The 25094-nt window shown below is 42.0% G+C and overlaps 4 protein-coding genes across 10 annotated transcripts in view; 1 reads left to right on the top strand and 3 right to left on the bottom strand.

Moving 5' to 3' along the window:
- The window catches only part of bcs1l (BCS1 ubiquinol-cytochrome c reductase complex chaperone), a 4889-nt gene extending 4647 nt beyond the window's left edge, over window positions 1-242 (bottom strand). The window contains exon 1 of the mRNA XM_088414483.1: window positions 146-242. The gene's annotated coding sequence lies outside the window, so the exon portion shown is untranslated. The remainder of the gene's footprint in view (window positions 1-145) is intronic.
- On the top strand, window positions 167-22543 carry znf142 (zinc finger protein 142). Of its 3 annotated transcripts, none has more exons than XM_088414470.1 (11): window positions 167-363; window positions 542-653; window positions 890-1102; window positions 1437-2261; window positions 2916-3093; window positions 6402-8856; window positions 9150-9255; window positions 9400-9868; window positions 13684-13803; window positions 13900-14114; window positions 22423-22543. In XM_088414470.1, the coding sequence occupies exons 1-9, from the start codon at window positions 190-192 to the stop codon at window positions 13718-13720; spliced, it is 4569 nt and encodes a 1522-aa protein (XP_088270596.1). In that variant the 5' UTR covers window positions 167-189; the 3' UTR covers window positions 13721-13803; window positions 13900-14114; window positions 22423-22543. The 3 variants fall into 3 exon arrangements, with proteins under 3 accessions (XP_088270596.1, XP_088270597.1, XP_088270598.1); XM_088414471.1 differs by lacking the exon at window positions 22423-22543 and adding an exon at window positions 18213-18503; XM_088414472.1 differs by lacking the exon at window positions 13684-13803.
- LOC148423651 (1-phosphatidylinositol 4,5-bisphosphate phosphodiesterase delta-4-like) lies at window positions 10905-19523 on the bottom strand. 4 transcript variants are annotated; one of them, XM_088414477.1, is made up of 17 exons: window positions 19255-19523; window positions 19067-19125; window positions 16590-16655; window positions 16348-16506; window positions 15842-16070; window positions 15435-15564; window positions 15126-15357; window positions 14713-14914; window positions 14171-14315; window positions 13947-14102; window positions 13196-13354; window positions 12691-12853; window positions 12499-12615; window positions 12231-12409; window positions 11962-12094; window positions 11729-11878; window positions 10905-11651 (listed from the first exon to the last, which is right to left on the bottom strand). In XM_088414477.1, exons 3-17 carry the CDS (start codon window positions 16606-16608, stop codon window positions 11560-11562), a joined length of 2265 nt encoding a protein of 754 aa, XP_088270603.1. In that variant the 5' UTR covers window positions 16609-16655; window positions 19067-19125; window positions 19255-19523; the 3' UTR covers window positions 10905-11559. The 4 variants fall into 4 exon arrangements, with proteins under 4 accessions (XP_088270603.1, XP_088270602.1, XP_088270601.1 ...); XM_088414476.1 differs by lacking the exon at window positions 19067-19125; XM_088414475.1 differs by lacking the exons at window positions 16590-16655; window positions 19067-19125; window positions 19255-19523 and having other exon boundaries at window positions 16348-16528.
- On the bottom strand, window positions 20785-25090 carry cnot9 (CCR4-NOT transcription complex subunit 9). 2 transcript variants are annotated; one of them, XM_088414486.1, is made up of 8 exons: window positions 24738-25087; window positions 23970-24155; window positions 23775-23890; window positions 22981-23090; window positions 22793-22902; window positions 22490-22588; window positions 22325-22416; window positions 20785-21970 (listed from the first exon to the last, which is right to left on the bottom strand). In XM_088414486.1, exons 1-8 carry the CDS (start codon window positions 24753-24755, stop codon window positions 21802-21804), a joined length of 900 nt encoding a protein of 299 aa, XP_088270612.1. In that variant the 5' UTR covers window positions 24756-25087; the 3' UTR covers window positions 20785-21801. The 2 variants fall into 2 exon arrangements, with proteins under 2 accessions (XP_088270612.1, XP_088270611.1); XM_088414485.1 differs by having other exon boundaries at window positions 22793-23090; window positions 24738-25090.
- Between the last annotated feature and the right edge of the window lie 4 nt (window positions 25091-25094).

The following is a 25094-nucleotide window of genomic DNA, read 5'->3' as shown; positions in this document are numbered from 1 at the left end:
GGCAAAAATATATATTGTTTACATTGTTAAGACGTACTGCTTGGAGCAACTCACCACAATAACAAAAATGGCTTTCCAGCGACTCAGCCATTCGCAAATTGAATATTCATATTAGTGTAAACTGGAAGGAAAAAAAATCCCTTACATATTCGTGTGTCCATACTTTTGCAGTTTGTGTGACGCCCGAAGATGCCGCCCGTTCGCCGCCTGAAGAAGGTTCTTCCGCACCACGAGAAGATAAACCTACTGGATATGCTCAAGGGAGGCAAAAGATGTGCGGAGGTTGCCCGCTATTATGACCTGAACGAAAGTACCGTACGATACATAAAGAAGAAAGAGACGGAAATAAGGAGGACCCATAAAGTAAGTCATTCTAACCTTTTCATTTTTTGTCCATTCATTTTTTAGGGCAATGTTGAGATTGGACAGTATGGGAACTCGTAGTTAGCGCTCTAGCCTTTAGAATTCTGAATGTGGTCATTAGGATCCAGACTACTATTTGCACTTATTTTGTTAGGAAATCAACGTTTTTTTTTTTAAGGGACTGTTGGAGATGATGGAATCTGTCAAATGTGAATTGAGTGAGCCGAATGTTGTAGATGGTGGACAGCCCACTTGTAACCTGTCAGAGAGACGTTTACGCAGCTTCGAAAGTGAGTCCAAGTCGATCATTTATATAAAAGGTCTACACACTCACCAAGGCTTTGTGACACTAGAAGATAACTTTTTGAATTGTGTCCAAAGCATACAACCATTTAATCTAGCAATAACATACATACCCCCCAAAATGTTATCAGCATTTAAAACAGAGGTGTAATTAGTTAATTATGTTTACTATGAATGGCTGAGTTAACTGCACACTGAATTAATCGTCTTTGTTTGACTGCAGATCTCCAACCACTAGTCTTAATTGAAAGGCTTGAACAAAAAACACAATCGAACCTGGCTTGCACATCATCAGCGACATCAGACAGGGATGAAGCAGAAGTGGTAGTAGAAGATGAAGAGGAAGACGAAGTAGAAAAGGAAGATGAAGAAAAAACACAAGGTCACAGTGTGAAAAAACAAAGCAAAGTGAAGGGGACGGATTTGCCAACCAAAGGTATGCCCGTGCAAGAATTTACTGTAAAAAATTAAATTGACTTACATTCTTAGTTTTTAATTGAATTTTTCAAGACAGACAGACAACCATGGGAGCTCCCTGAATTTGTTTGTTAGAAATGTACAGAAAAAATATACAGTATGTTGTCTAAAATCATGCAAGTCATAAAAGTTAGATTATTATGATCATATTTTACTTTTACTTTTTACTTCTTATTTGGGGACGGGCAATATTTTTACTTTTTATTGAAAATGAATTTCGGCTCCAAATATCAGTTATCCGTGTCCTTGACCATCCATCCATCCATCTTTTTCCTATTTGGTGTTCTTTTTAGAGTGCATTGCAGAGGAGGCAGAGCACATATATGACACCCACATTTGCCCCAAGTGTCACCGCTGTTTCAAGATGCGCTCCCACCTCCAAGAGCACCTGCTTTTGCATTTCCCTGACCCGGGGCTGCAGTGTCCCACCTGCGAGCGGTTCTTCACTAGCAGAAGCAAATTGCGCGTGCACCAGCTTCGCGAGGCGGGCGAAAAAGCCCACCATTGTCACTTGTGCGACTACTCCGCCGTGGAGCCCAACGCCATCCGCCGCCACCTTGTCACTGTCCACGCGGATGAAATGGAAGAGGACCCGACGCACCATCGCTATTCGTGTCCCACTTGCGGTCAAAGCTTTGGCCAGAGTGGGACGCTGAAGGCTCACATAAAGACTAACCACGTGCAAGCAGCCAAAACAGTGGTGCCGTGCTTTCACAACGGCTGTCCTTTCCGGAGTCATTTGCGGAGGGCTCACATGCGACACTCGGCAGAGGACCACGGGATCACTGCCGTTGCGTGTCGCCATTCTGCCTGTGTTGCCGTCTTTCCAAGTGAGAAGCACATGGAGGCCCACTTCAAGACTCACCTGGCTTACCACTGCTCACAGTGTGATTTCTCGTGTTCCAACAAGGCCGCCTTCTTGCGGCATCTGCGGCAGGGCCACGCGGGCAGCGAAAAGCTGTGCTGCAACTTTTGCGACTTCTTTACATTCAATCCGGTGGAAATGAAACGACACATTGGACAAATGCATGCCAACGAGAAGATCCACCGGTGCTTGCAGTGCAGCTACGTGACATCCCACAAGAAAGCCTTGAATCGACACATTCTGACACATAGTGGTGAGGGTAGAATTGCTATTTTTTTGGGGGGGGGGGGGGTGTCCTGGGGTTTTTGGCCATTTTACATAATAGCAGATTAGTGATTAACATGTCACAATTGAGGGTTCATGTTTCAGCTCAAATCCTCTGGTGTGGAGTTTTGTTTTTCCTCCCTTCACTTGCATAAGGTTTCTCTGTATACTCTGACCTTTGTCCTATATTCCACAAAGCTGACATAGGGTTCATTGAAGACTCGTTTAAATTGTTGTTTGTTTAAATGTACCCTGCCTTTGGCTGATGACCAGTCGAGAGTGTATGAGGATCATATCAGTGGCGGAAAGTTTGAGACAGGCCAGGTCAATTTCCAGACTAAAACCCTATGGGGTAACCACAAAAGCAACAGCAAACTGCAAAAAGCCGAATTTGTGGTGGTGTGCGTTTTAAAAATTCAGGTTCATACAGTATTTTCTTACGTTTTGAGAACTGAGAAGCATTCGAGAACTTATGGATTCTTAGAAGAGCCATCACCATGCAAGTCTTTAGATCAGACAAGTCAGTGTCAAAATCTGTAGCACCTGTCACATATGCATTTTGTCTGCTGACAAAAGGAAATAACCCTTGTGCTTTGTAGTGTAATCTGTTTGAAATGCATGTCCTCATTTTCTGTCTTTCAAGGTGAGAAGCCCCACAAGTGTCAGTTATGTGAGTTTCGATGCAGAGACGAGTCGTACCTCTCCAAGCATATGCTCACACACTCTGAGGACAGGAAATTCATATGTGAGGAATGTGGGTACATCACCAAGTGGAAGCATTATCTTAATATCCACATGAGGAAGCACGCTGGAGATCTCAGGTAGCATGTCGCTGTTGTGTTGTCTTTCTTTTTTTATATATATTTCTAATTAATCCAGTGGTACTTTATGTTTTTGCAAATTTTGCTTTATGATGCGGGACAAAACTTGAGGTACGAGCAAGTTTCAGATAAGTCACCATTTGAGAAGTGGAACAATTTAGCATTTGGGCTTAAGTAATACCCTTTTGCATGTGGGGCAAAGAGAATCACAGTCACCAATGCACTTTCAGCTCTTTACTGAATGGGACAATTGAATGCACAAGTAGATGTCCTCAATTCAGCTTGTATAGATAAAATATCCTCCCTTCCCTTTATAATAGCCACACAGACTGGTACTAACCAAGTGTTGTTTTTCGTTACCTACCTACGCTGCTGTGCAATCTTGTTCTTTGCTCAGAACGTTGCAATCTAGCATCGTTCTTAACTGAGGACCACCTGTACACATGAAACAGGGTCACCTCCCAAAAATATTGCGACAGTGAAATCAATTCCTTTATTTTTGCATCAAACTATGTCATGGTTGCATTGTTGAAGTGTTTTTTACGCTTTATTTTCAAGCCCTATGGTGTCGCCCAAACTTTCCACACCTTTGGTGTTTTATGGCCCGAAGCTCAAACGCAAGAGGAAAGTCATGCCCCTCTATGAGAAAGTCAAGATCCTCAATATGCTCCGTGAGGGGAAGACATTTTCCGCAGTTGCACGCTGTTATGGATTGAATGAGTCAACGATTCGCTCCATCAAAAAGGAGGAAGCAAACATCCGAAGTACAATGGCCATTAATGGCTCGCAAACCTTGAAGAGGGTGGCAAATACACGAAATAAGTTCATAGTCAGGATGGAGTCTGCTTTGGTTCGGTGGATAACCGAATGCAGGGAGAAAAACATTCCTTTGAATACCAACGGCATGATGGAGAAGGCAAGACAGCTTTACCAGGAATTTGCAGACGTACCCCCCCTACGCGACATAGAAGACACAGACAAACAAAACCAACCGGGGTCATCGACCGCATCGAAGGAACCTATTGAATTTCTTGCAAGCAAGGGCTGGTTTGATCGCTTCAGGAAGAGATACCAGCTGAAGAGTGTGTCACCGCACTGGGAATCTGCATCAGCAGATATGGAAGCGGCCAAAAAGTACCCAGACATCTTCAAGGCACTCATCAAAGAGAAAGGATACAAGCCTGAACAAGTCTTTAACATGGACGAAACAGGCTTGTTCTGGAAGAAAATGCCAACAAGGATGTTTATGAAAGAGGAAGCCCGAGCCCCTGGATTCAAAGGGCAGAACGATCGCGTGGTGCTGATTATGTGTGGCAATGCAGCTGGTTTTCTGATGAAACCAGCATTAATCTACAAATCTGCAAACCCACGATCTCTGAAGAGCCAGGACAAAAACCACCTTCCGGTTTTCTGGATGCATAATTCAAAGGTGACTGTAACGAAACAACTTGTAGCCGAGTGGTTCTATGACTGTTTCCTCCCTCAGGCTATGTCGTACCTATCAGAAAAGGGATTGGACTTAAATATTTGCCTGACGATGGATAATGCTAGCAGCCACCCACTGGATTTGTCCCACAAGGGAGTGCAAATTAAGATTGTGCCAGCTAATATTCAGCCGATGGATCAGGGCCTCATTCGGACTTTCAAGGCTCTTTACACTAGGAACATCATGCAGCACATCGTCGACGCCGGGGATACAAACGAGAAAATTTCTGTTGGAGAGCTGTGGAAGAAGTTCAACATTGCGAGTTCTCTCCAGGTCATTAAAATGTGTCTACATGATCTAAAACCTGAAACCGTGAACACGTGTTGGAAAAAGCTGTGGCCAGAATGCGTCCGTGCGGGCAAGGGCTTCTCGACTGAAGAAATTCAACGTTTGGCTGTGGATAAAGCAGTCAAGCTGGCAGAGCATTTAGGGGGGGAAGGTTTCTACAACATGATGCCGGATGACTTGAATGACCTTATCGAGACCCACTCCGATCCAATGGCTGACGATGATTTGGCAGATTTCACAAAACCAACCATTGAGGAGGCTGAACAAGAAGCTGAGCCTTCACAGGAGGAAGACGACGATGAAGGCTTGTCGCTTGAAAGGCTGTCACTGATGGTCAAAACAGCAAAGGAACTCCAAAGGATGGCAGACACATGGGATCCTTACATGGTTCGGGCATTACAATTCAAAAATGCTATTGATGATGCAATGCAAACATATAGGAACCTGCTCATCACCATGAAGAAACAGCAGCAGAAACCCCCTGTCACTCAAGACAAGCCAACGTCTGCATCTTCAGAGGAAGTACCTCAATATAAGGAACTTCTTGCACTGCTCCCTCCAGAAGCGCCTGATGAAGAGGCGTCTAATGAAGAGCTGTAAATGCTCTGCTTTTCTGTGCAGTACACCAAAAATCATCATTGTGCTGCACGGCCGATTCTTCAATATTACACTCTTCACTCAAGTTTAATTTCTTTAGTGGTAAGTACACTGACTTTAAAATTAGTTATAGTACATATTGTGAATGTATAATTGATATTCTTTACGTGTGCGTGTGTGTGTGTGAGTGCGTGTACACAACCCATCGTCTGGATTAGATGCATATTATAAGTAACTTGTTTCAACCCAAAACGCAAAAATATATGCATTTTGTCTGCCTATTTACATTAAAATATGTAACCATGAAACCAAACCTTCCTTGCGCAGAAAGATGATAAGCCGAATATTAATTCCATTCAAGAAAAGATTCAAATAAATCCTCAGTCAAACCCCTTTCGAGGTTGCATTTCAACTGCTCGAGAGGAGATTTAAAGGAGGAAACCTCCTGTGCTAATAGTCTGGGAATTTATACCAAAAGAACACTTTGGTGATGTCAATCACTGCTTTCAATTATTTATTGCAAGTAAAGCACTTACAACCAAGCATTCAGTAGTTTTCACTGTAATGTATTTATTTCTATGAATCCTAGTTGTGTATCCAGTCCAGATGTATATACCCGAAAATAAAGTTTGAACTGTTACCCTTTGTTCATTTTTCATCCTTGTTTGTTTTCAGTTACAGCAAAAATAAAGGAATTGGCCTAACTCCTCACATACTTTTGGCGGGAAGTATATATACTGTATAAAGTCTGGGGTGACATACCAAAAACGAAGGTGGAAAATTGCACAAAAATGAACAAAATACAAACTCACGGCTGAAACCTAATTCCCCGGAGGTAATAATCTCTCCTATTTGCCTCATCATAAGAACAACGAATACCAGAATTGCAATGTTCACAGAAAATGTCTACAGGCTTTATGTGTCTTTCTTCTTCCAGGTATGAGTGTGATCAGTGCCCATATCGTTGTCACCGCTTGGACCAGCTCAACAGTCACAAATTACGACATCAGGCAAAATCGCTAATTTGCGAGATCTGTGCCTATGCCTGCAAACGCAAATGTGAGCTGCGCAATCACATGTCAGTCAAACATTCAGCAGAAGGAAAGCAAGCGTCGGTGCACCAGTGCAAATACTGCGCATACACAACAGGTTTCAGACAGGCCCTTCAAAATCATGAGAACTGTAAACACACCAGATTGAAACAATACTGCTGTGCTCTCTGCCCCTATTCCTCATTCAGTAGCATCAGCCTTTTCCAGCACAAGAGAAAAGTTCACGGTTACGTACCCGGCGACAAAGCCTGGCTGGAGAATTATGCAGCAAAAGAGAGGGTGAGGTACTCAAACAGCATCTTAGACGACTCGCTGATTGCTAATGAAAAATCTGCGTCGTCTACTGAAAAAACAATTCTAACAGAACAGCCTAATCTCAAGGCTCCAGTTGATCATAAGACCATCAAAGCTGCTGATATTTGTTCAAAAGATGTTCAATTACTAGTGGCTGATGTCGTGAGTAAAGAGGGGACCAGTGAAGGAATATCACATAGTCCTCCTGCTGCTCCCAGTCCAGAATACTGCACGCTTATTTTGACAACATTGACTCCTGAATGTGAAACATTTATTTTACCAAACGAGGGACCGACTTCTCACGTTTCATCCACTAACTCCAAGTCGACTGAAGAAGGAGGTGCTCTCTGTTTGTCACCAATCTCAGCAGAAGATAAGACGGCCATTCATTGTGATGGCGGGACAAGTCCCTGTGAGTCTGATAATGAAACTACAGAATCTCCATCCGAGAAAAAGCCAATCCTCGAAAAGGATTGCCCTTTAAATCGTTCAAGAAAGCAAAATGAAGCTCTGGTTTTAGACGGCAGAGTCTGGATGCTAGCAGTGCCAGCTCAAGACATTTATCGCTGTGACCAGTGCTCTTATGTCACCAAGAAGGAGAAGACTCTTGAGCGCCACCGTCGGTCTTTTTGTCTTGGTAGGCCCAAATATCACAAGTGCCAGACCTGTGGTGCCCAGTTCAAACAGGGACGAGGCCTTGATGGCCACCTTGCCAAGAAGTGCCCACAAACATTTATTGCAAAAATAGCCAGACAAATAGAGGATGCCTCAACTGCAAGTTCAGACACTTCTGCAAAAGATGTCCACCAAAACAGGATACTAGAAGTAGATGACCTTGATGGGTCTGTTCAGAGTACCTCGACATCCATTGAGTCACAGCATAATTCAACTCAAAATGAAGACACTTTGTTGCACAGAAATGTAACGCATCCCAGGAAATTCATATGCAACTTTTGCAGTTTTTCATCAGTCAAGCTTGCAACTTTTAATCGACACATTTCCCGTTGCGAAAAAGGGAAAAAATGCAATCAAATTGTCAGTATGTCTGTCAAAGAAAAACCTATTGATGAGGGTCCTAGGAAAAGTTCTTCTAGTAAGCCTGAAGGTGGATTGGGAAATGCTTTAGCCATCCAGAAAGAACCAAAAGTAGTCCGGGGTTCCAAATGCGCTGTCAAGCCAAAGTATCTCCACTTAAAGTCTTCCCTTGAGCAAGAAGGAAACAAGGCAAAAAAGCAAACTGGCGCTTCATCCCCTCACACGTGCCGTTACTGTTCCTTCACCACCACCAGGCGCTACCGTTTGGAAGAGCACCAGTCCCTTCACACGGGAACCGGACGCCATGCCTGCGACATCTGCGACAAAACCTTCGGAGCGGCGACCAAGCTGCGACAGCACAAGGTGCGCGTCCACGACAGACGACCTTCTCTGCCTTGTTCATTTTGCGACTACAGCGGCTATACTGCTGACGACGTGAGGCGGCACACTCACAGGTGCCACATGGGGGACTCTCATCACAACTGCACCGATTGCAAGGCTCGCTTTACTTCGGAAGCGGCTCTGAGAAACCACCGCGTACGAGCCCACCGGCAGCAGGCGCGTTTCTCCTGTGAGCGGTGCACCTATGCTTGTAGCAGCAAGGCCACACTGAGGAGCCATCAACGAAGCAAACACAAGGAGTCTTTCGAAGCAGAAGAAAACTTTGAAGCTGATCTTAGAATGCATTTTGCCCACCACTGCCAGATCTGCTCCTTTGCTGGCAAAACCAGGCAGCTCCTTGCGCAGCACCTTCTAGATGAGCATGAGGACGGGCCGCTCTCAGATAAACCACTTCGGTGTGGAAGCTGTGCGTTTTCTTGTCGCCACACGCTGGTGTTAGAACAGCACTTGCGCTCACATGGCGGCAAGCGCATGTACAAGTGCGTGGATTGCAATTACTCGACAGGCAACAAGCAGAAGATCACTTTGCATATCCGCATACATACAGGGGAGAAGCCGTACAGGTGCGAGCATTGTAGCTATACCTGCGTCGATCCTTCAAGGCTCAAGGTAAGCTCACAGTGGATCAAATGAAAGTTCAATTTCAACAAAAAAAACATAATTTTAAACTCCAGTCATGTAAAATCTAGAAAAAAATATCACATCGCTAAAAGGTGGTTTTGTTTTCATAGCCTTGCCTTTGTACAGACTTTTTTTTCATAATTAACAACATGGACGCATTGTTTTTACTTTGTCACGATCGTTAAGAAAAAAAAACGTACTTTTTGTCCTGATTGGCTATGTAGACCATAGGCTATTGTCAGTTATTTCATCTATCTGTCAATGCTGTACCTTCTACGCAGCTACATATGAGGGTTCACCGAGAAGAGAAAAAGTACCTTTGTCCAGATTGCGGCTACAAATGCAAATGGGCCACTCAGTTGAAGTACCACATGACCAAGCATACAGGTAAGACCCACAGGGGGACCTTGGAATTGTCTTTGCTATTAATTGTTTTGTTTTACTTTGTGTCTGCTAAAAGACTGGCATTGCAAATTATATTTTTTCTCAATTGCCTTACCTGGATAAACAAATGTTATCATTTGGATGTAGGGGAGAAACCGTACGTCTGCGACCAGTGCGACTACCGTACCAACCGAGCGGACGCCCTCCGTGCCCACCGCACCACACGGCACTGCGACGTGCGGGCCTATGTCTGCGAGAAGTGCGGCAAGGCCTTCAAGACCAGCTTCATTCTTAAGACCCACCAGCGGCAGCATGGCGATCAGCGGTCGTACGCTTGCGGCGTGTGCCACAAGGCCTTTCGCTGGCCTGCCGGCCTCAGGCACCACTTCCTGACGCACACCGAGCAACTGCCTTTTGGCTGTCATCACTGCTCATATAGGGCCAAGCAGAAGTTTCAGGTGGTCAAACATTTACAGAAGCACCACCCGGGGATGCCGATAGAGCAAGGGGTGGTGAGGGACTTGGGCACCGGTGGACTCACTCTGAAGGAGGCTATGGAAGGAACACTGAACAACAAAGGAACAGAGGAGGAGCAAGACCAAGAAACGGACAAACTGTGAGTTAAAGGCCATCAAATGTTACTAAAGTTAATAAGTCAACACTAAGTTCTTGTAATTGCAGTTCAAAAATGGGGCGCCCTGTGTCTTCCGAATCACTTGAAAAACCACCCTTTCATGTTGCGAATTAATTTGTCCCAAATTAGTATTTCTCAAAAAGCAAAAACAAATGTTCTGCTGGTCTTGTTCATTTCTTCTTTTATGACATAGGATATTCATGAAATTTGAGGACAGAAACCCGACTGATGTTGACCTGAAAGGGGCCGTAACATGAAAAGTTTAACCATGTTCCAATGTTGATTTCTCACCCAACACACTCCTAAAGTTTTATTTTTCTTCATTGGTGCATTTCTAAGCATTCCTTGCTTATTCTGCGCTCTCACCCCAGCCCTACCCAAAACAGCTGAAAACAGCTTGAAGTCCGCTTATGACGACAGGAGTGAGACAGTTTGCAACTCCTCGTACTGCGTGTGCAAGAGAAAATACACGCCGACCATATTCAAGTATTTTAGTTTCATTTTGATTCTGGAGCAGAGGAGGTGGGATTTCGCGCTAAGTCGGCCAAGTAAACAGCAACGTTTCATTATTAGCTACGATGTTTTACTGTAGAAAATGCTCAAATGGCCCGAATGTGTGTTTGGGAGCTGCAAAATGGCGCGGCAGCAACATGGTATGTGCAAACGAGCCGGTTTACTTTCTGGTTAGAAAGATTCATACCTTAAAACTCACATTAAGAAATTAAATTGCCAACATGCCAAACAATTTATATGCAAATATTATACTGTGGAAAATATTTAAATATCATGTTACGGCCCCTTTAAAATTTTGCGTTCTTGCCTAAATGAGAAGTTCAAACTATATATTGTATAACCAAATATAAGATTATCAGGATACAAGATTAGTTGTTTCAGGATATAATATTTTATCCATATCGCACAGCTCTAGTTTAAACTCAGATATGCCACAAACTGTCAGTGTTGTCTTTGAACATTGTGTATATATTTTTTTACAGTGAAATAAATGAGCAGCGCATCATAAAAGCGTATTGACATTTATTATTGATGCATAGAGTATTTTTTGCATACATTAACAATGCACACAACAACCCAACAAGTGTGGTTTATATAAGTAAATAAAACAAACTCATGCAAGCTTGCATGTTACAGGTTGGAAAGGGAGGAGGTTAGCATGGGTACGGAGGATGCATGTCACTCTTTTTGTTAGCTTTTATATACTCAAGCAAGGCCATCCTAAGACCTTCCATCCTACGACCGAACAATTCCAAATTTGTATTTAATATGACATCAACTGAGCAATATTTATGGAAAATGCCCATTATGATGTCCCATAATGTTGCAAGGACGGCTTTCCATCATATCAGGAAAAAGGAGTAAGTAAGTAATGGATGGATGGACATGTAAAAATATTCTACATCATGTCCAATTAAATTATTTTATTTCAGTTTTAAAATACGTTTTTCTAATTAAAAAAAAGTGGAGTGTAAACTTCAAAAACCTATGAAAGAACTTATAACTACAGTATATTGATTGAAAGTTTGACTAATGGTGTCAGTCAGCAGTATTCAATTATGTTTACTGAAATTGTTTTAGTTCTGATAGTAAGAGAAGCCCTTGGGTCAAACTGGTCCAGGAGTATTATCGCTGTTGCTGGTAATTGATTGCAAAGCTGTTCATGTGAGTTTTGAAATGCTGATATTAAGAAAGAGTGAGGCAGGAGGGATGGCTGTTCCGTCTTTTGAAAGCAGATGAATGTGACGATATCCTGCAACATAGAAGAAGCTTTTGAATTCAATGTCCCTCTAAGGATTCCTTTTAAGACCATTGTCGCTCGCTGCTAACCTGGTTGGATGCACGTAAAGGGTAGCGTGTACTGTCCAATGAAGTCGTTTTTGGATGTCTTGTCGTAATCTTCCACGACAAAGCGAATCAAGGCCAGATCAGGAGTGTGGATGACAAAATTCAATGTCTGATTCCACACTGGGTTGAATCCTGCAGGTAGAATGAACATTTTTTTCATCTTTTTCCTGGCCTAAATAATATCTTTACCTTCAATTTACACAACCTTCTCTTACCGTTGTTGTTGATATGACCGGTCTCCTCCTTTGCCTGGTCCAGTGGTACACCGTAAACCTCCACCCTGACCAAGGGGTCTACAATGGAGCCCTCTTTCTGGTTCACTTTTGGTAGTTGCTGCCCACTTATCACCTGAATGACAGCAATGTTGTGAATTCTGATTAGAAATAGTGAACCTCTTGAATTTATAGTTGTTGCGCTGGATCTATATAAGTTAGGAAAGTTGCCTTTTTTTTTATTAATCTGTTGTTAGAGGAAATGTGTTCACCTGAATGGATAAGCGCATCGGTTTGTAGTCCAACTGATCTTGGGGTTTCTCGGGGTCAAAAGTTGTGTGGCTTGCTCTCAAGAAGCTTGGCTTAAGCACGTAACCGCAGCGACCGTTCTGTCTGAAAAGCCCGTCATTGAGGTCCATCTCCAGACCCGCCGTTTGGAAATTTAGAGCCACTTGGAGAAAAGAGTGAAATGTGGTGTCATTCAGGAGTTAGACATATGAATTGAATGAACACAGCTGGAACCACAACTTTTCTCCTCACCTATCTGGCATCCCACATTCCACAATTCCTGAGGGTTATAGTTTGAAGAGTCAGTCCTGAGGCCACTAGGGTAAACTCTGCTTAGTTGTTTTATATTATGCCGCACAAAGTCTGCTCCTGTAGAAAGGTGCAACAAGTGTAGTGCATCTGCACACAACTCCTTCAAATTCACCACTCATTGTCTTCTATTACCTGTTTCCTTAGCGAGCCTTTTCGCCTTGGACTCTGCAAACGAGGACATCTCATTGCATTTGGTGTTTAAAGGGTTACCTTGAAACCCACGGAAATGGACACTCTTGCAGTAAACCACCAGATCCGATAGCTCCTTGGAGAGTTTAGACATGGCTTCCTGAGCCTAACAACACAAGGTGCAATAATCAAGGTTTGTTAGGCAATGAAAATTGACAATCTAGGAAAAAGGAAAAAAGGTACAAGCCAAATTCCTTCCAAATGTTAATAAAAATTGAAACATTGTTTGAGATGCAGTTGTCTGGAGTTACAAGCATGGTCAAGGAACAAAGTAAACTATTTCCTCAGTGCATGTAAATGTAAATTTACCACAAATTATCCCTAAAATCTTTACATCATTTCAAACTCTTTATACAACTTTAGGCATACAAATAAATGTCACTTATAAAACCTTTGCTTGGTTATACCTTGACAAACTGTAAACATTAGGAACATACTATAGTTCTACCTTCTCATGATGGTTAACACTCTCAGCGTGTAGCTCTTCAACAGCTTCGCCGTTGGTCATCTCCTCCTCGTCGCTAATGTCATCTGTGAGCGTTCCGTCTAGGGATTCCTCTGCACCACTAATTTTCTTGGCCTTAAGCAAAACCTTTCCTCTCAGCTCCTTTTATGGATTGACAACACAATAAGAATCATTAGTGCAGGACTGACATGCCGTTGCTTTAACATTAAGTACTAACGGAAAGTATTCTCCAAAAGGGTTTGTGAGAGCTAAAACATATAAAGATCCACTCAGAATTTTACTAACAATTTACATTCAGGTATTTCCTTAAAGTGACGCCCTTAATGAAATGTTAATGTCAGATTGCAGTTCATTTCCTGACATGAATTCCATAAGTTAACCGATATGTTTTCAGTAGTATGGATTAACGCCACATTCTTGTACTTTTTCACTGTGAAACTTCAAAATGATCAAACTTTGATACCATCCAGTGATTGTCAGAGGCTGCCTGGAATACACCCAAAATAGCTGTTCCTGATCAGATATGGGTCCTTGGAGCTTTTTCATGCATTCTTGTGAAAGGCTGAATTTGTTCATTTTCAGGATCTTTGGTTTGTGTACCTTTTTCGTTTGCTAACTTGATCCACTCAATTTCATACCGATCTGCGAAATTTGTGTTGCGTGCTGATTTTCTTCGTATTCTCCAGAGGGGCGTGTGATTGACAATGACAATAATATCAATGATGAGGCTGACCTGTGGTGAGGGAAGACACTGCTGGGTTGTTTGTCCGTCCAAAATATTCCTGAGCAACATGTCACCCAAGATCTTCCTCAGATGTCGGGCCATGACCGTCTGTTGCTCCACACTGCAATGGTTCTCAAGAGACAAGATGACCGGGAAGTCGGATGTCTATCAAGAAAGGTCAGAGCCACACATCATATACAGTTGTTGCAATTTTAGTTTTTAGCGCTACGCACCTTGAACGCATATTCTTTCACTGTTGCAATGATGTCCTTGAAGAGGATCTTGGAGGTGAGTGTGTGGCCATGATACACCACTGGCTCCCCGTCGCTGCCATCCCAGCAGTCCACCTCCACGCAACGACACCCTCTCTTAAGGGCCCTGTGTCATACGTTTATTCGAAAAAAAAAAAAAGTTTTGATTTCCTTATTAAAACTAATAATGGTAGGTAGGAATAGGTTAAATTGAAAAGCCATGCAGAAAAAAAAAACCTTGGGCACAGATTTCACAAATCAACATGAAAGTTTAATGAATTCCTTCAGTGGTACCCATTGGAAAGTTAGGACTAATTTCACTAACACACAAATTCTTTTTATACTTTATAAAAGATAAACATTTTATTGGTGGTTTTTTTGGGGTGTTGCGGCCAAAGACGATTTAAGTTTTTGGAGATACGAGTGTGCTCATGGAACAAATTAAATTCTGAAGTCAAGGCATCACTGTATGTCATCATCGAGCTACATCAGTTTTTGTGTGTGGTTTGACCAGCAGGTCTTACTGGATATAGGCCTCCAGGCTGCTCTGGCCTCGCAGCTGGTCCTCCATCAGGTAGGTGTTGTGCGAGGAGGAGATAAAGTAGTGACTGAGTGGCTGGCTCATGTCTTGGTAGAGACCCAGATGATCTGGTTTGAATATGGAGCCTTCAGGGGAGCACAGGTACATTTGGAAGCCGTCGAGCGACATGGTTCCTTTCTTCTTGGCTGCACAAGAGAGATCCAAATTGAGAATTGAACCATTTCCCTTAAGTGCGATTAAATCCGATTTCCACGGTTTGTACTTTGAGAAACTTCTGCTTGGAAATTTGTCCACACTTTTGCCCAAAAGCTTCATCTGAAGGTGCACAAACCTTCATCTCTTAACCCCTTTTGTCTGCATAATGGGTTTCTTCTTCAAGACTGTCGCTAAACTGACCTGCCCCCGATGGCTCATAGCGCTCCATCAGATCCTTGGCATGTCGTGCGGTGTCCTCTACCTCCTTCTGCTCCACGTTCAGGAAGTTCTCCAGCTCTTCCAACATTAACATCTCTCCATCTCCAGAGTAATCCTGGAACACTCTCCAAACTTCATCTCTCTGGGTCAGCATCTTATAGAACAGGACAAACTCCTCTAGTTCCAGAGAGCCGCCTTGCGATCGGTCAGCCATCTGGAAACCAAAGACAAGATGGCTGATCTTTTGTTGTCGACATGTTTTAGGATGAGTAGTTTCTTTCTAAATCATACAGTGAAGAGATAGAGCGCATGTTCCTCATTCATCTCCACATTCATCATCTTTAACAACTTCCGGACTTCTTTGAAGTTCATTTTCCCATCTTTGTTTTTGTCGGCCTTGTGGAACCAGTCTTGGACCCACCTGAGAGGATGTTTAGGGAAACTTGGTTGGGATAAAAACAAATTTGGATTTATGTTATTGAAACGGTGGCTCTCAAACCGAAATCCAGAAAACCCCAGGAGGGAAGACATGACACGGAGGTCCGCAAAATAATTAGTGATAAAACAACAGATCATTTTAACTCATTGACTGCCAGAGACGTTTTGCCCAGTCAGCTGTAAGAGACTCTATAGAAGGACATACACCAAATAAAATGGATGCCCGGACCATACAGTATATGCCAAACTATTAAGGATACTGATCCAATCTCTGTTTCTCATCCATGTTTTGAGCCCTGTGAATGAGCTTGCGCAATCCCTGGATCCAGGCCCGAGCCTCGCCTGGGGACTCGGCTACAAGGTCCAGGTTGCCTTGACGACCATGAAACACCAAGGTGAAACAGAGGTCGGCCGGGAACTCGTCCGCGATGCTCTGCAAGACCTCTGAATGGTGGCCCTCACGCACCGCCTCCACCTCAGTCACCGAGACTGAACAGAAAACAGAATGTAGCAGAGTTTGATTCACTACCATCGCTTAAGCTAGCAACAGGGACCAAAGAGATTCCGATCGATCGAAGTACCTTATAAAGTAAATTTTGTTTTGTTTCTGAATTATACATAATTAATAATAACTGCTGAAAATGGGTGACATTCCTTGAGTTTTCTTGCGTTATATCAAACATGAAAATAGCGAATAGAAAAATAGCTATTAGCGTACATTTAAGGGGATGTTATTGAGTGAATATCGGGGTAGTTGTAAACTTACATGTAGAGTGGCCTTTTCCCACCCATCTGGACTTGTACCAGATACTCAGCCCGTCCTCCAGGAGTCGGAAATGCCTTTGTTTTTTCCACGTACGGGACTTGACTTTCCTCAAGGTGGATCCTTCCATCATCACCCTTACGTCAGGGTCATCCTGAAGACCTGGAGGCATGTGCAATTTCATAAGTGCGCCATCATGAAGGAAAATTTGGCATGTTGTATTTGAATCATTCGCATGTACTCACGTGAACCTTGGGACTCCATTTTGTTAGCAGTCAGTCAGTCATGCCAACGGAATATTGCTGCTGAATCTAAACAGATGGGAATCAAAATGATTCAAAAATGAATCAAGTTTTTTGATAAAATGGTTAGTAATTGGACATTTTGTTAATTTCTTACACTCTAGGATGATGACACATACTTGACCGACATTTCCAAAAACATGTTGACTTTTTTTTCTTTTTAACTGTTCCTGAGAAGTTAATGTGACTGGAGGTTTTTTTGTGAAGTACAAGAGTAACATGGTTATCTGCATTGTTCACATTTCAATGTGGACAATACTCTTTGGAAAGACAATGTTTTTCTTCTGATCCTGCGTTGGCAACCTTGTGATATCATATCCTCTCAACCCAGTCCTGAAACAACACAGAGTTATCTTTGCTTTTAAAAACACACCCAACTCAAGTTTTACAGGAGAAATGTTTTGGAGTTATTTTCTTTCCCCTGGTGTGTGATTTATGATCAAAAGTGAAAGAAAACAGAATGACAGTTTATAAAGTAGGGACTAATTAATCAATGGCGTTGCTTCCATCAATCGGTCCACCATCCTGTTATATTTTAACTCAATGTTTTTAAAAAATGAAAAAAAAAAAAAAAAAAATATATATATATATATATATATATATATATATATATATATATATATATATATATATATATATATTCATTTATCTTGAGTAACTAATTTCATTGTATTTGTGTATAAAATGACCAAACAAACACAAAAACTGAGTTACTGGGTCAGTTTGACCCACAAGCTCAAAATAACCAGTTTGGCATTGCTATAAATTTTGGACTTTGTGCCTCATATAAACACATGGACTCGCTAAACTGCGAATCAAGCGCCCGTAGACAGCCCACAGTCCCTAATGCCATTAGGTCAAAACCATTAGGCATTTATGTTCATGAATGCCAGGTTCCGTTAGCCGGTGATCCGTATGGACCAATTACTATAGTTAGGGCCGCTGTTAGAGGACAAGGAAGAAAAGCAGGAGTTGTAGTCATGTCATGTGCCGCGACATCATAACAATACACCATTAATGCGCTACAGAGACCAATTTCAAAATCCTGGGAGCACTGGTTACATTCTCGTTAGCTTGACAGGCTACTCCAGTAGCTGATGTGACAACAAGACTTATGATGCGTTCATATACAGTCCGACATTTCATCTTTGTATGTATGGATGTATTTCGAGCCTCGCTGCCATAGTTAAAATTGCTAGAAATGCCCTAATTCTAACAAAGATTGTTTATATCTCAGTACCACCATTGCTAACCATTAAAAAAATATACTGCAAATCTCAAAACACATTGTTTATATCATTAAAAATAAAACTGAAATGAACTGTTTTCATTTTCTACACTAGCTGATTATACTTCAGTACAGACTTCATAGCGAAACACTTAATGGGAAGTGTCAACATCTCACGCAACTCGATTGTTCACTTTATGAGCACAACTTTTTTTTGATGTCATGCTGAGGTTTTCCAGTCCAATAGTCACGAGCATCCTCTCAGAGCTGTAAATAGGATCACAAGGGCGCACTTTTATTTTTAGGGCTGGCCGAGCGCAATGTGTTTTGGTTCACAGTTCTCCCGAGGAGAGATGAGTCACCGCTAAGCCGAAGGCCTCAGGGAAGTTCACTGACCGCACGCGCAAAGTCACCCTGATGTCTGGCCAGTTGGAATTAGGGAATTAACTACTCGGCCAGGAATACAACCATCCTCTGTTTCTTGTCCGCTCTTGCAGTCCTGCCCTAGTTTTATGGGGACCTTATTGCTTTGATTTCTAACCTTCCTGTTACATTGTGATTTGAAAAAAAAAATTGTCCTTCCTAAGAACCCAAGCAAAACAGGATGGTTAAGTATGGGAAAATGAAGCCTCATGAAGCACTTTTAACATATGTATGTGTATATATATATATATATATATATATATATATATATATATATATATATATATATATATATATATATATATAATGTATATATATATATAATGTATATATATATATATATATATATATATATGTATATTTTTTTTTATATATATATATTTTTTTTGCTCGTGGAGATGACACTTGGTTTTATAGATGCAGTGGGAATTCAAAACATCTTAATTTCACCAGCCTTTATCTTTAAACAAAGGGCACTATCCAGTTGAAAAAAAAAAAACATCAAAAAGTCCGTCATGAGGCTCCTAAAATGTATATGGAGGACTGTGAATGGCCCTCAAGTCATAATTTGGACCCCACTGCACAAAACTAATCAACTGATTGAAACCGTAATGGTGTTATTGAGATGGTCATTTCTGACACTTGCTGTTTCTATGAAACAAATGAAATCGGATGGTTAAAGGTAGGATGCTGAAATCCAATCTCGCCAAAACAAACATGTCCTAATCATGACAATCATTAACATTGGGCTCCACAATTTGCCTCTTACCTCACGCAAGTAAACAGGGAGTCTGCTTGCGGAATACTAACCTAAGTCATTGCTGCAGACTGTAAATTAGAAACAGACACTTTAAATATGTGACATCATCTTACCCTCCCCCCCATGGAAAATAAACATGTATGCATGCTGTAAGACAGAAAAGCTGCCTGAATTATTGCAATTCTGAAAATATTTACCAGTGCAAGGCTCTCTGGAGATGAGTCAGACGTCCAGACGTGGTCGATTCAGCAGCTCCCCCACTAACAGCTTCACGCTCTGGGGAGCTGCGGGGGGTGCGGTTGAAGCATTGTGGACAGCCTGAGAGATCGTCCAGTGAATCGGGGATAAACCGTCCTTGGATGTCTGGATCCAGACGCTCGGAAGGTCCGGGGAGCGTTAAGGCACTGGGAGTGTCCGAGCAGCAATACGAGCGACTGGCTGTACGCAGCGCTTCTCCTCCTCCTCCTCCTCCTCCTCTCCTTGAGCCTTCCTTCCTTTTGCAGGCACTCCCTCTTCCCGCTGCAGCCTGCTTTCCTTTTGCTGCAATTACCCACATACTGTATGTGGCTATTATGGGCCAGATGTTCTCGATAATGGCTGCGGCAACATTTCAAAGGGGAGGTTTTGGGGATATTTCACTAATTGCTTGGATATGAGCAGATGGGCTTCTGGACTGCATGCTCACCTGCCAAGTGTGCTATTAAGTCTCCTTTATAGTTTAGCGGTTTGGGGTTTGTACAAAGCGATTGGTGGATTCATAATATGGACTTGTATAGCTACAAGGTGGACCGATATAGTTATGGATCTAAAAAATGTTTTTGGGGGTGAAAAAAATCCACAGTACACTCACTTAAAGGGAGTATGTGTCATTTTTCGCATGCGCTTGTGGGAGCTTTAGTGGCATGAAGATAAGTGCAGCAATACACACTGCTCCTCCGGCTGTCCATAGCTATAACAGACATGGCGACCTCTGCAGGAATGCCAATATAATTTAACGATAACGATCTATGATTATTGTATATTTAAAACATAGTAAAAACAGTCTAAATCTTACATATTGGCGCTTTAATAGTTTAGCTCCATCCTCAAATAGTGGGGTGGGCCCACCTGGTGCGGGGAGGGGGTAGCTTGTGCATGACTTGCTAAAATGCTACACTTATGTAGCTAATAACGATTGTAGACTATTATGCAAAACCTTGATGAAGAAAAATGTTTTTTTATATTTTACTGATGTGGGGTTTTACAGCCTAATTAGCAATTTGGGAACTTTATATGCATTTGAGTGACTCGTGTTAAATTATTAGGAAAATGTGCTTCCTTCAAGTCATGTAAATAAGTAAAGCCAAATGAGATTATGGACGCCAGTAAAGGTGGGCTCCATCATGCAATCTGGCTAATGCATTCCACTATTGACTTGCTATACAACGCTCTGCTCGTAAAAGGGAAATTGGCAAGAATGCAGCATGCGTACTTAGTACAGTAAGAGCAGATTTATGCCTTGAAATGCATCTAAAAGGATAATGGTAACTATAGAGGAGCCAGGCCCACTAATGCAATTGCACTAGCCTCGCTCTCGTTTCCTTTTGGGGAAGACTCGGGGGGCAACATGACATGTAATCAACTTTTAAAATGTACATAAATGGATTCTAAAAGTGAGCAATCAGAGCCTACACATCCACTTTTTTATGGCAAGTCTTTAAAATGATGAAAAGTTGACAAAACGCCCATTAAGACAAAAAGAGATTTCAAGTTTTATTAATCCAAAATGAACAATCCTTGAGTTTTGAGTGTTTACATGTTAGAGTGAAAAATTCAGGAAAATGATAGTCAAAACTCTTTTGGAAGGGTTGGCAGTCAATGTGCTTGCATTCACCCGAATGTTCACTCCTGCAATTTCCATCACTACTCAAGGTACAGTATTTACACAGAAAAAATACAATTGTTGCCACAGCATGAACCAAAATGCTAATAGGTATAAGTTGCCCATGATTGACGACTGGGAGTGGAAATTTGATGGGGCTTTGAAGTTAACGCAACAAAAGCATTTTTGGGGAGCTGGGGATGCGCTACAGTGGCATACTGATAATCCTGACATTGCAAATAATCAGATACCAAAACATTCGCTTATCCAGATGTCCATGAATCAAGTTGTATTTTGTGCACAGGTTATATCGATGTTATGGCAACAAATGATTTGGAACACAATTTTATCCATTTGATATGTTACTATTCCATGGCCAGGTGAGAATTCCTTGCCCACATTATACTAACTTCCTGACAATTTTTTTTTCCACATTACAGTATACATTAAGTGGCCACAAACAATTAAGTATTTCATATGCACATCAGAACTATTTTGTGCTTACATTACACCCGCGTTGTGATTAGAAAGCAGTATTTGACGTGCAAGTTATAACCACCCGTGCTTGACGATTTGTATTTTGTGGCCACAAATTGGAGCGTTTCCTACAAATGTGTGTTTGTGTTTAAAGACAACCCCAGATCAGCCCAGTCTCTATCCTCTGCTAACAAAAACAGTGGACACAAATCAATCATCTAATATATATATATATATATATATATATATATATATATATATATATGGGGTTTTTTGGTGGTGATGGGGCATGAACACCACTGTTTAAAAAAAAAAAAAAATCTAATGGAATCAACTATTGGAGCCCTTAACTAAGCAGACAGTCTTAGCACCACATTTGGCCAAAATACAAGCAACTCCAGCTGCATCACTGCGGGGCCAATGGGATGCCCCGGGCGTCGGTCACCTGGCCCTCCTGGAGGTTCTTCACCAACTGGGCCAGCCAACGTTTGGTGGTGGTGTCGTCCTTCAACACCTGCGCAAAGGTGCTGTCCTTCAGCTGGTCGGGCAGACACTGTCGCAGCGCTTCTCTGGCTCTGAACATGCGAAAATGATGACATTTTTTTACCGATGTGAGGACCCCTCCTACTGGAAGGTAACAGTCATCTGTAATGGCTATCATGCAATTTTTAAACTCCGCTCATAATGTTCTATTAAGTGGACACAATTTGACTGCAATCTGGTCACTTAATGCAACATATAAGGTTTAAACATTGCCTAAAAGTTCAATATCTGAATTCCCTAACTACACCAATGGGTCAATTTGAGCTGCGCTGATTGATCATCGCAAAAAATAAATCGAGCAAATTCAGATGTGGGTGTTTTATTTTCATTTAAATAACATCAAAATAACTTTACAAGTTGTCCTACGTCTTCTTGCCGAGACGTACCTGAGATTATCCGAGAGGCGGAGGTAGCACCGAACCACGTGCTTCAGCAGACGCGCCGAAGGCTCTTTGGACAACTGTAACACCATCTTCCCCTGCAGACACAAGAGGCACCGTTGTGTGAAGTGGGCATCACGCAAACGTGGACAGCGAGCTTCAGACACTCACGAGGATCATGGCCACGTGAGAGAAGCGCTCGTACGTCTGGCAGATGTAGGCCAGCCCTGTATCGTCCAACAGGATCTTCTGCAGGATGAAAGTAGCGACCTATTGGACAACATGGAGAGAAAGACCACAAATGACCTGAAGCCTAAGAGACATGTATGGAGACAATATGCTTTTTTTAGAACAGTTTCTAATTCTGAAGACACATTATCAGCCGGACTAATTGAAAACAACAATTAGACAGGAAAGTACATTTTCCGGCAAATATCCCTTTCGACAAATCACGCGTCATCACCAGTTGCGTACCGTCTTGGAGAGTTCACTCCCAGATTCCATAATACGTAGACACAGTGGGATGATTTCAGTCGTGAGGAGGAAGTTGATCACTTCCTGCTCATCTGTTTTGACCAAAGCACCTGTCGTAATGACAAAAGCGGCTGCTTGAGACATATGCTGCCAAACAAATAGGAGTGTGACAAATAGAAAATGCATACCTATGACTCCGAGACTGGTAAGTCGCAGGTACTCGAACGGGCGTGTCTTGCTCACCGTGTGCAGAAAGGGATAAAGGAAAAGGGGGATGTGAGCCGCGAGAAAGGCCGACCTGGGCATAAAAAAGGCATTCAAATGAATTAAAAGTTGCATATTTTATTCAGACTATTATTATGATCAATAAGACTGGGCTCAACAGGGAAGTCGAACCCAAAACGTTTCTTGACAAAAATGTGTTCTATGCAGTCTCACAAGTCTATTTTCTTATTGTGTTTAAGGAATATGAATTAAGCAGCACAATCCAGCAGTTTTTATCCATTTCAGGGTGTGGACATTTTGCCACTTGCAAGTTGCTCAAATGATGACCAATCACATCATGTGACCTAACTCAGGTAATGACCAATCATGGCTTATCTGTTCTGAGCAACTGAGGCGCTATTTTCAGGCAACAGCCAGTGACAAAACAGCCACCCCCTAAGAGACAAAAAAGGGTGGATTTTGCGGTTCCAACTCGTATTCCGCAAACACAATATTAATTACAATGGCACACAGAACATATTGTAACTAAAATTTGGGGGTGGACTTCCCCATTAAAGACATACAAAGACCTCACATTCAAATGTGCTGTATTGCAAAACATTCAAGATAAATTATGCTGGAATAAAATAAAAACAAACCACTCAAAAGTCCGTATTGTACTGTTCTTTAAAGTTAGTTGCAAAATATTATCAGGTATGCGAATGCCACAAAAAAAAAAAAAAAACATGATTAATACATAGGAAGAATCATGAGTTACCTCGTTTCCGGGTGCGAGGCCACACATTGAAGAAGTGCTAAGGCATTGCATACTCTGTTGGACTGGTGAGCTGTCAGTGTGGGCGGGTTTATCGAGGGGTAGATGTTCACTATTTCCTAATGCAAGGTAAGAAACTCATGTGAACCATCAAAAATATAGTAGTAGTCCTTCTGTGACAAATAGATAAATAGAAACCTGCAGAAGGGCAGCAATGGTGCCACAAGAGTGCCAGAGCATGGGCGCCAGGTCAGGCACAGATTCTCGTTTCTTGCTCAGTTCCAGCAAGGCGTTCTCTCGGGTCTCCGGGCTGGACAATTCATTGATCCACTGGTAAATCTTCTCCCGATCCACCTGAGCCAAGGCTGTGACGTTGGTAACGGCCTGTCAAAAGGCAAGAAAATGCCCGGAATTTAACCCATTCTAAACTTGGTCCCTCTGGAAGCAAACTAAGCTGCCCTGTGCCCATTTTGATTTTCTATCGTCTATCAGCACTTGAAATGTTTTTGTTCATCTTTGATGTGCTTCTTATAAACAAAAAAATGACCTTCAGCTTTAAGACATCGGATTCTGGAAGAAATCCTCTAACTAGCACCTCAATTTCCTTTATTTTTGAAAAAAAATACTCAATGTTGTCCGTTTCTGTGTTTAACAAACTTTCGAATGGTAGTTGCCTTCTGAAAATGACATTATCAAAATTGTTACTACAATCAACTTTGACAATTTAAACGCATACATCTTATTTAACATATCAGCATTTGCTCAGTATTATTACAGGAGAAAACCACTGCAAATGACAGATTCTAGTCAAGTGTTACAATTAGTACATCGCATGCGTGACGCTACCATGAAGGTAATAATCATTGGATGATAATCAATGCCTGGTTGCTATAAATATGGGGGGCGTTTGTTACGCACAACAGTTGAATATATTCAATGAGTAAACACTCGGAGCAAAGTACTTACGGCTCCTGTAGCCAGCATTTTCAAAAAAAATGTGGGAATGGAAAAATAAAAGATTTTCAATGACGAGTGCGCTTCAAGTTGACAATAGTGTTACCGCTAACGTTAGCCACAGCTAGCCGCTAGCAACTCATGTCTTCACACACTGGAGTGGAGCGTTGAAACTACATTACAAACAGCAAAACGTGGCATAGTCAAAATAATAAATCGCCACACGGGTTCTTTTATGCGCGCACGATCAACACCGACAAGACTTCAAAATGTGCATTATCTTCGCAATAGAAAAATGCGGAGTCCACACTCGAGTTATGCTAGCCGCTAGTAAGTGAAATATCGCGAGATGCGGCGCAACTTGAGTGA

This window comes from Hippichthys cyanospilos, chromosome 5, assembly GCF_059441005.1.
Source record: "Hippichthys cyanospilos isolate Australia breed blue-spotted pipefish chromosome 5, RoL_Hcya_1.0, whole genome shotgun sequence".
Lineage (NCBI taxonomy): Eukaryota > Metazoa > Chordata > Actinopteri > Syngnathiformes > Syngnathidae > Hippichthys > Hippichthys cyanospilos.
Note: the sequence above shows the minus strand (reverse complement) of the source record. Positions and strands in the feature narration are given on the sequence as shown.

Excerpts from the sequence above, each read along its gene's own strand:
- znf142 (XM_088414470.1), top strand. The coding sequence starts at position 190 with ATGCCGCCCGTTCGCCGCCTGAAGAAGGTTCTTCCGCACCACGAGAAG. Across the intron at positions 364-541 it reads AAATAAGGAGGACCCATAAA|GGACTGTTGGAGATGATGGA; the intron begins GTAAGTCATTCT and ends TTTTTTTTTAAG. Across the intron at positions 654-889 it reads ACGTTTACGCAGCTTCGAAA|ATCTCCAACCACTAGTCTTA; the intron begins GTGAGTCCAAGT and ends GTTTGACTGCAG.
- LOC148423651 (XM_088414475.1), bottom strand. The coding sequence starts at position 16,528 with ATGAAATTGCACATGCCTCCAGGTCTTCAGGATGACCCTGACGTAAGG. Across the intron at positions 16,071-16,347 it reads GGGAAAAGGCCACTCTACAT|TCTCGGTGACTGAGGTGGAG; the intron begins GTAAGTTTACAA and ends TTTTCTGTTCAG. Across the intron at positions 14,915-15,125 it reads CTATGAGCCATCGGGGGCAG|CCAAGAAGAAAGGAACCATG; the intron begins GTCAGTTTAGCG and ends TCTCTTGTGCAG.
- cnot9 (XM_088414485.1), bottom strand. Across the intron at positions 23,091-23,774 it reads GCCTCGCACCCGGAAACGAG|GTCGGCCTTTCTCGCGGCTC; the intron begins GTAACTCATGAT and ends TTTTATGCCCAG. Across the intron at positions 22,417-22,489 it reads CTCACGTGGCCATGATCCTC|GGGAAGATGGTGTTACAGTT; the intron begins GTGAGTGTCTGA and ends TTGTGTCTGCAG.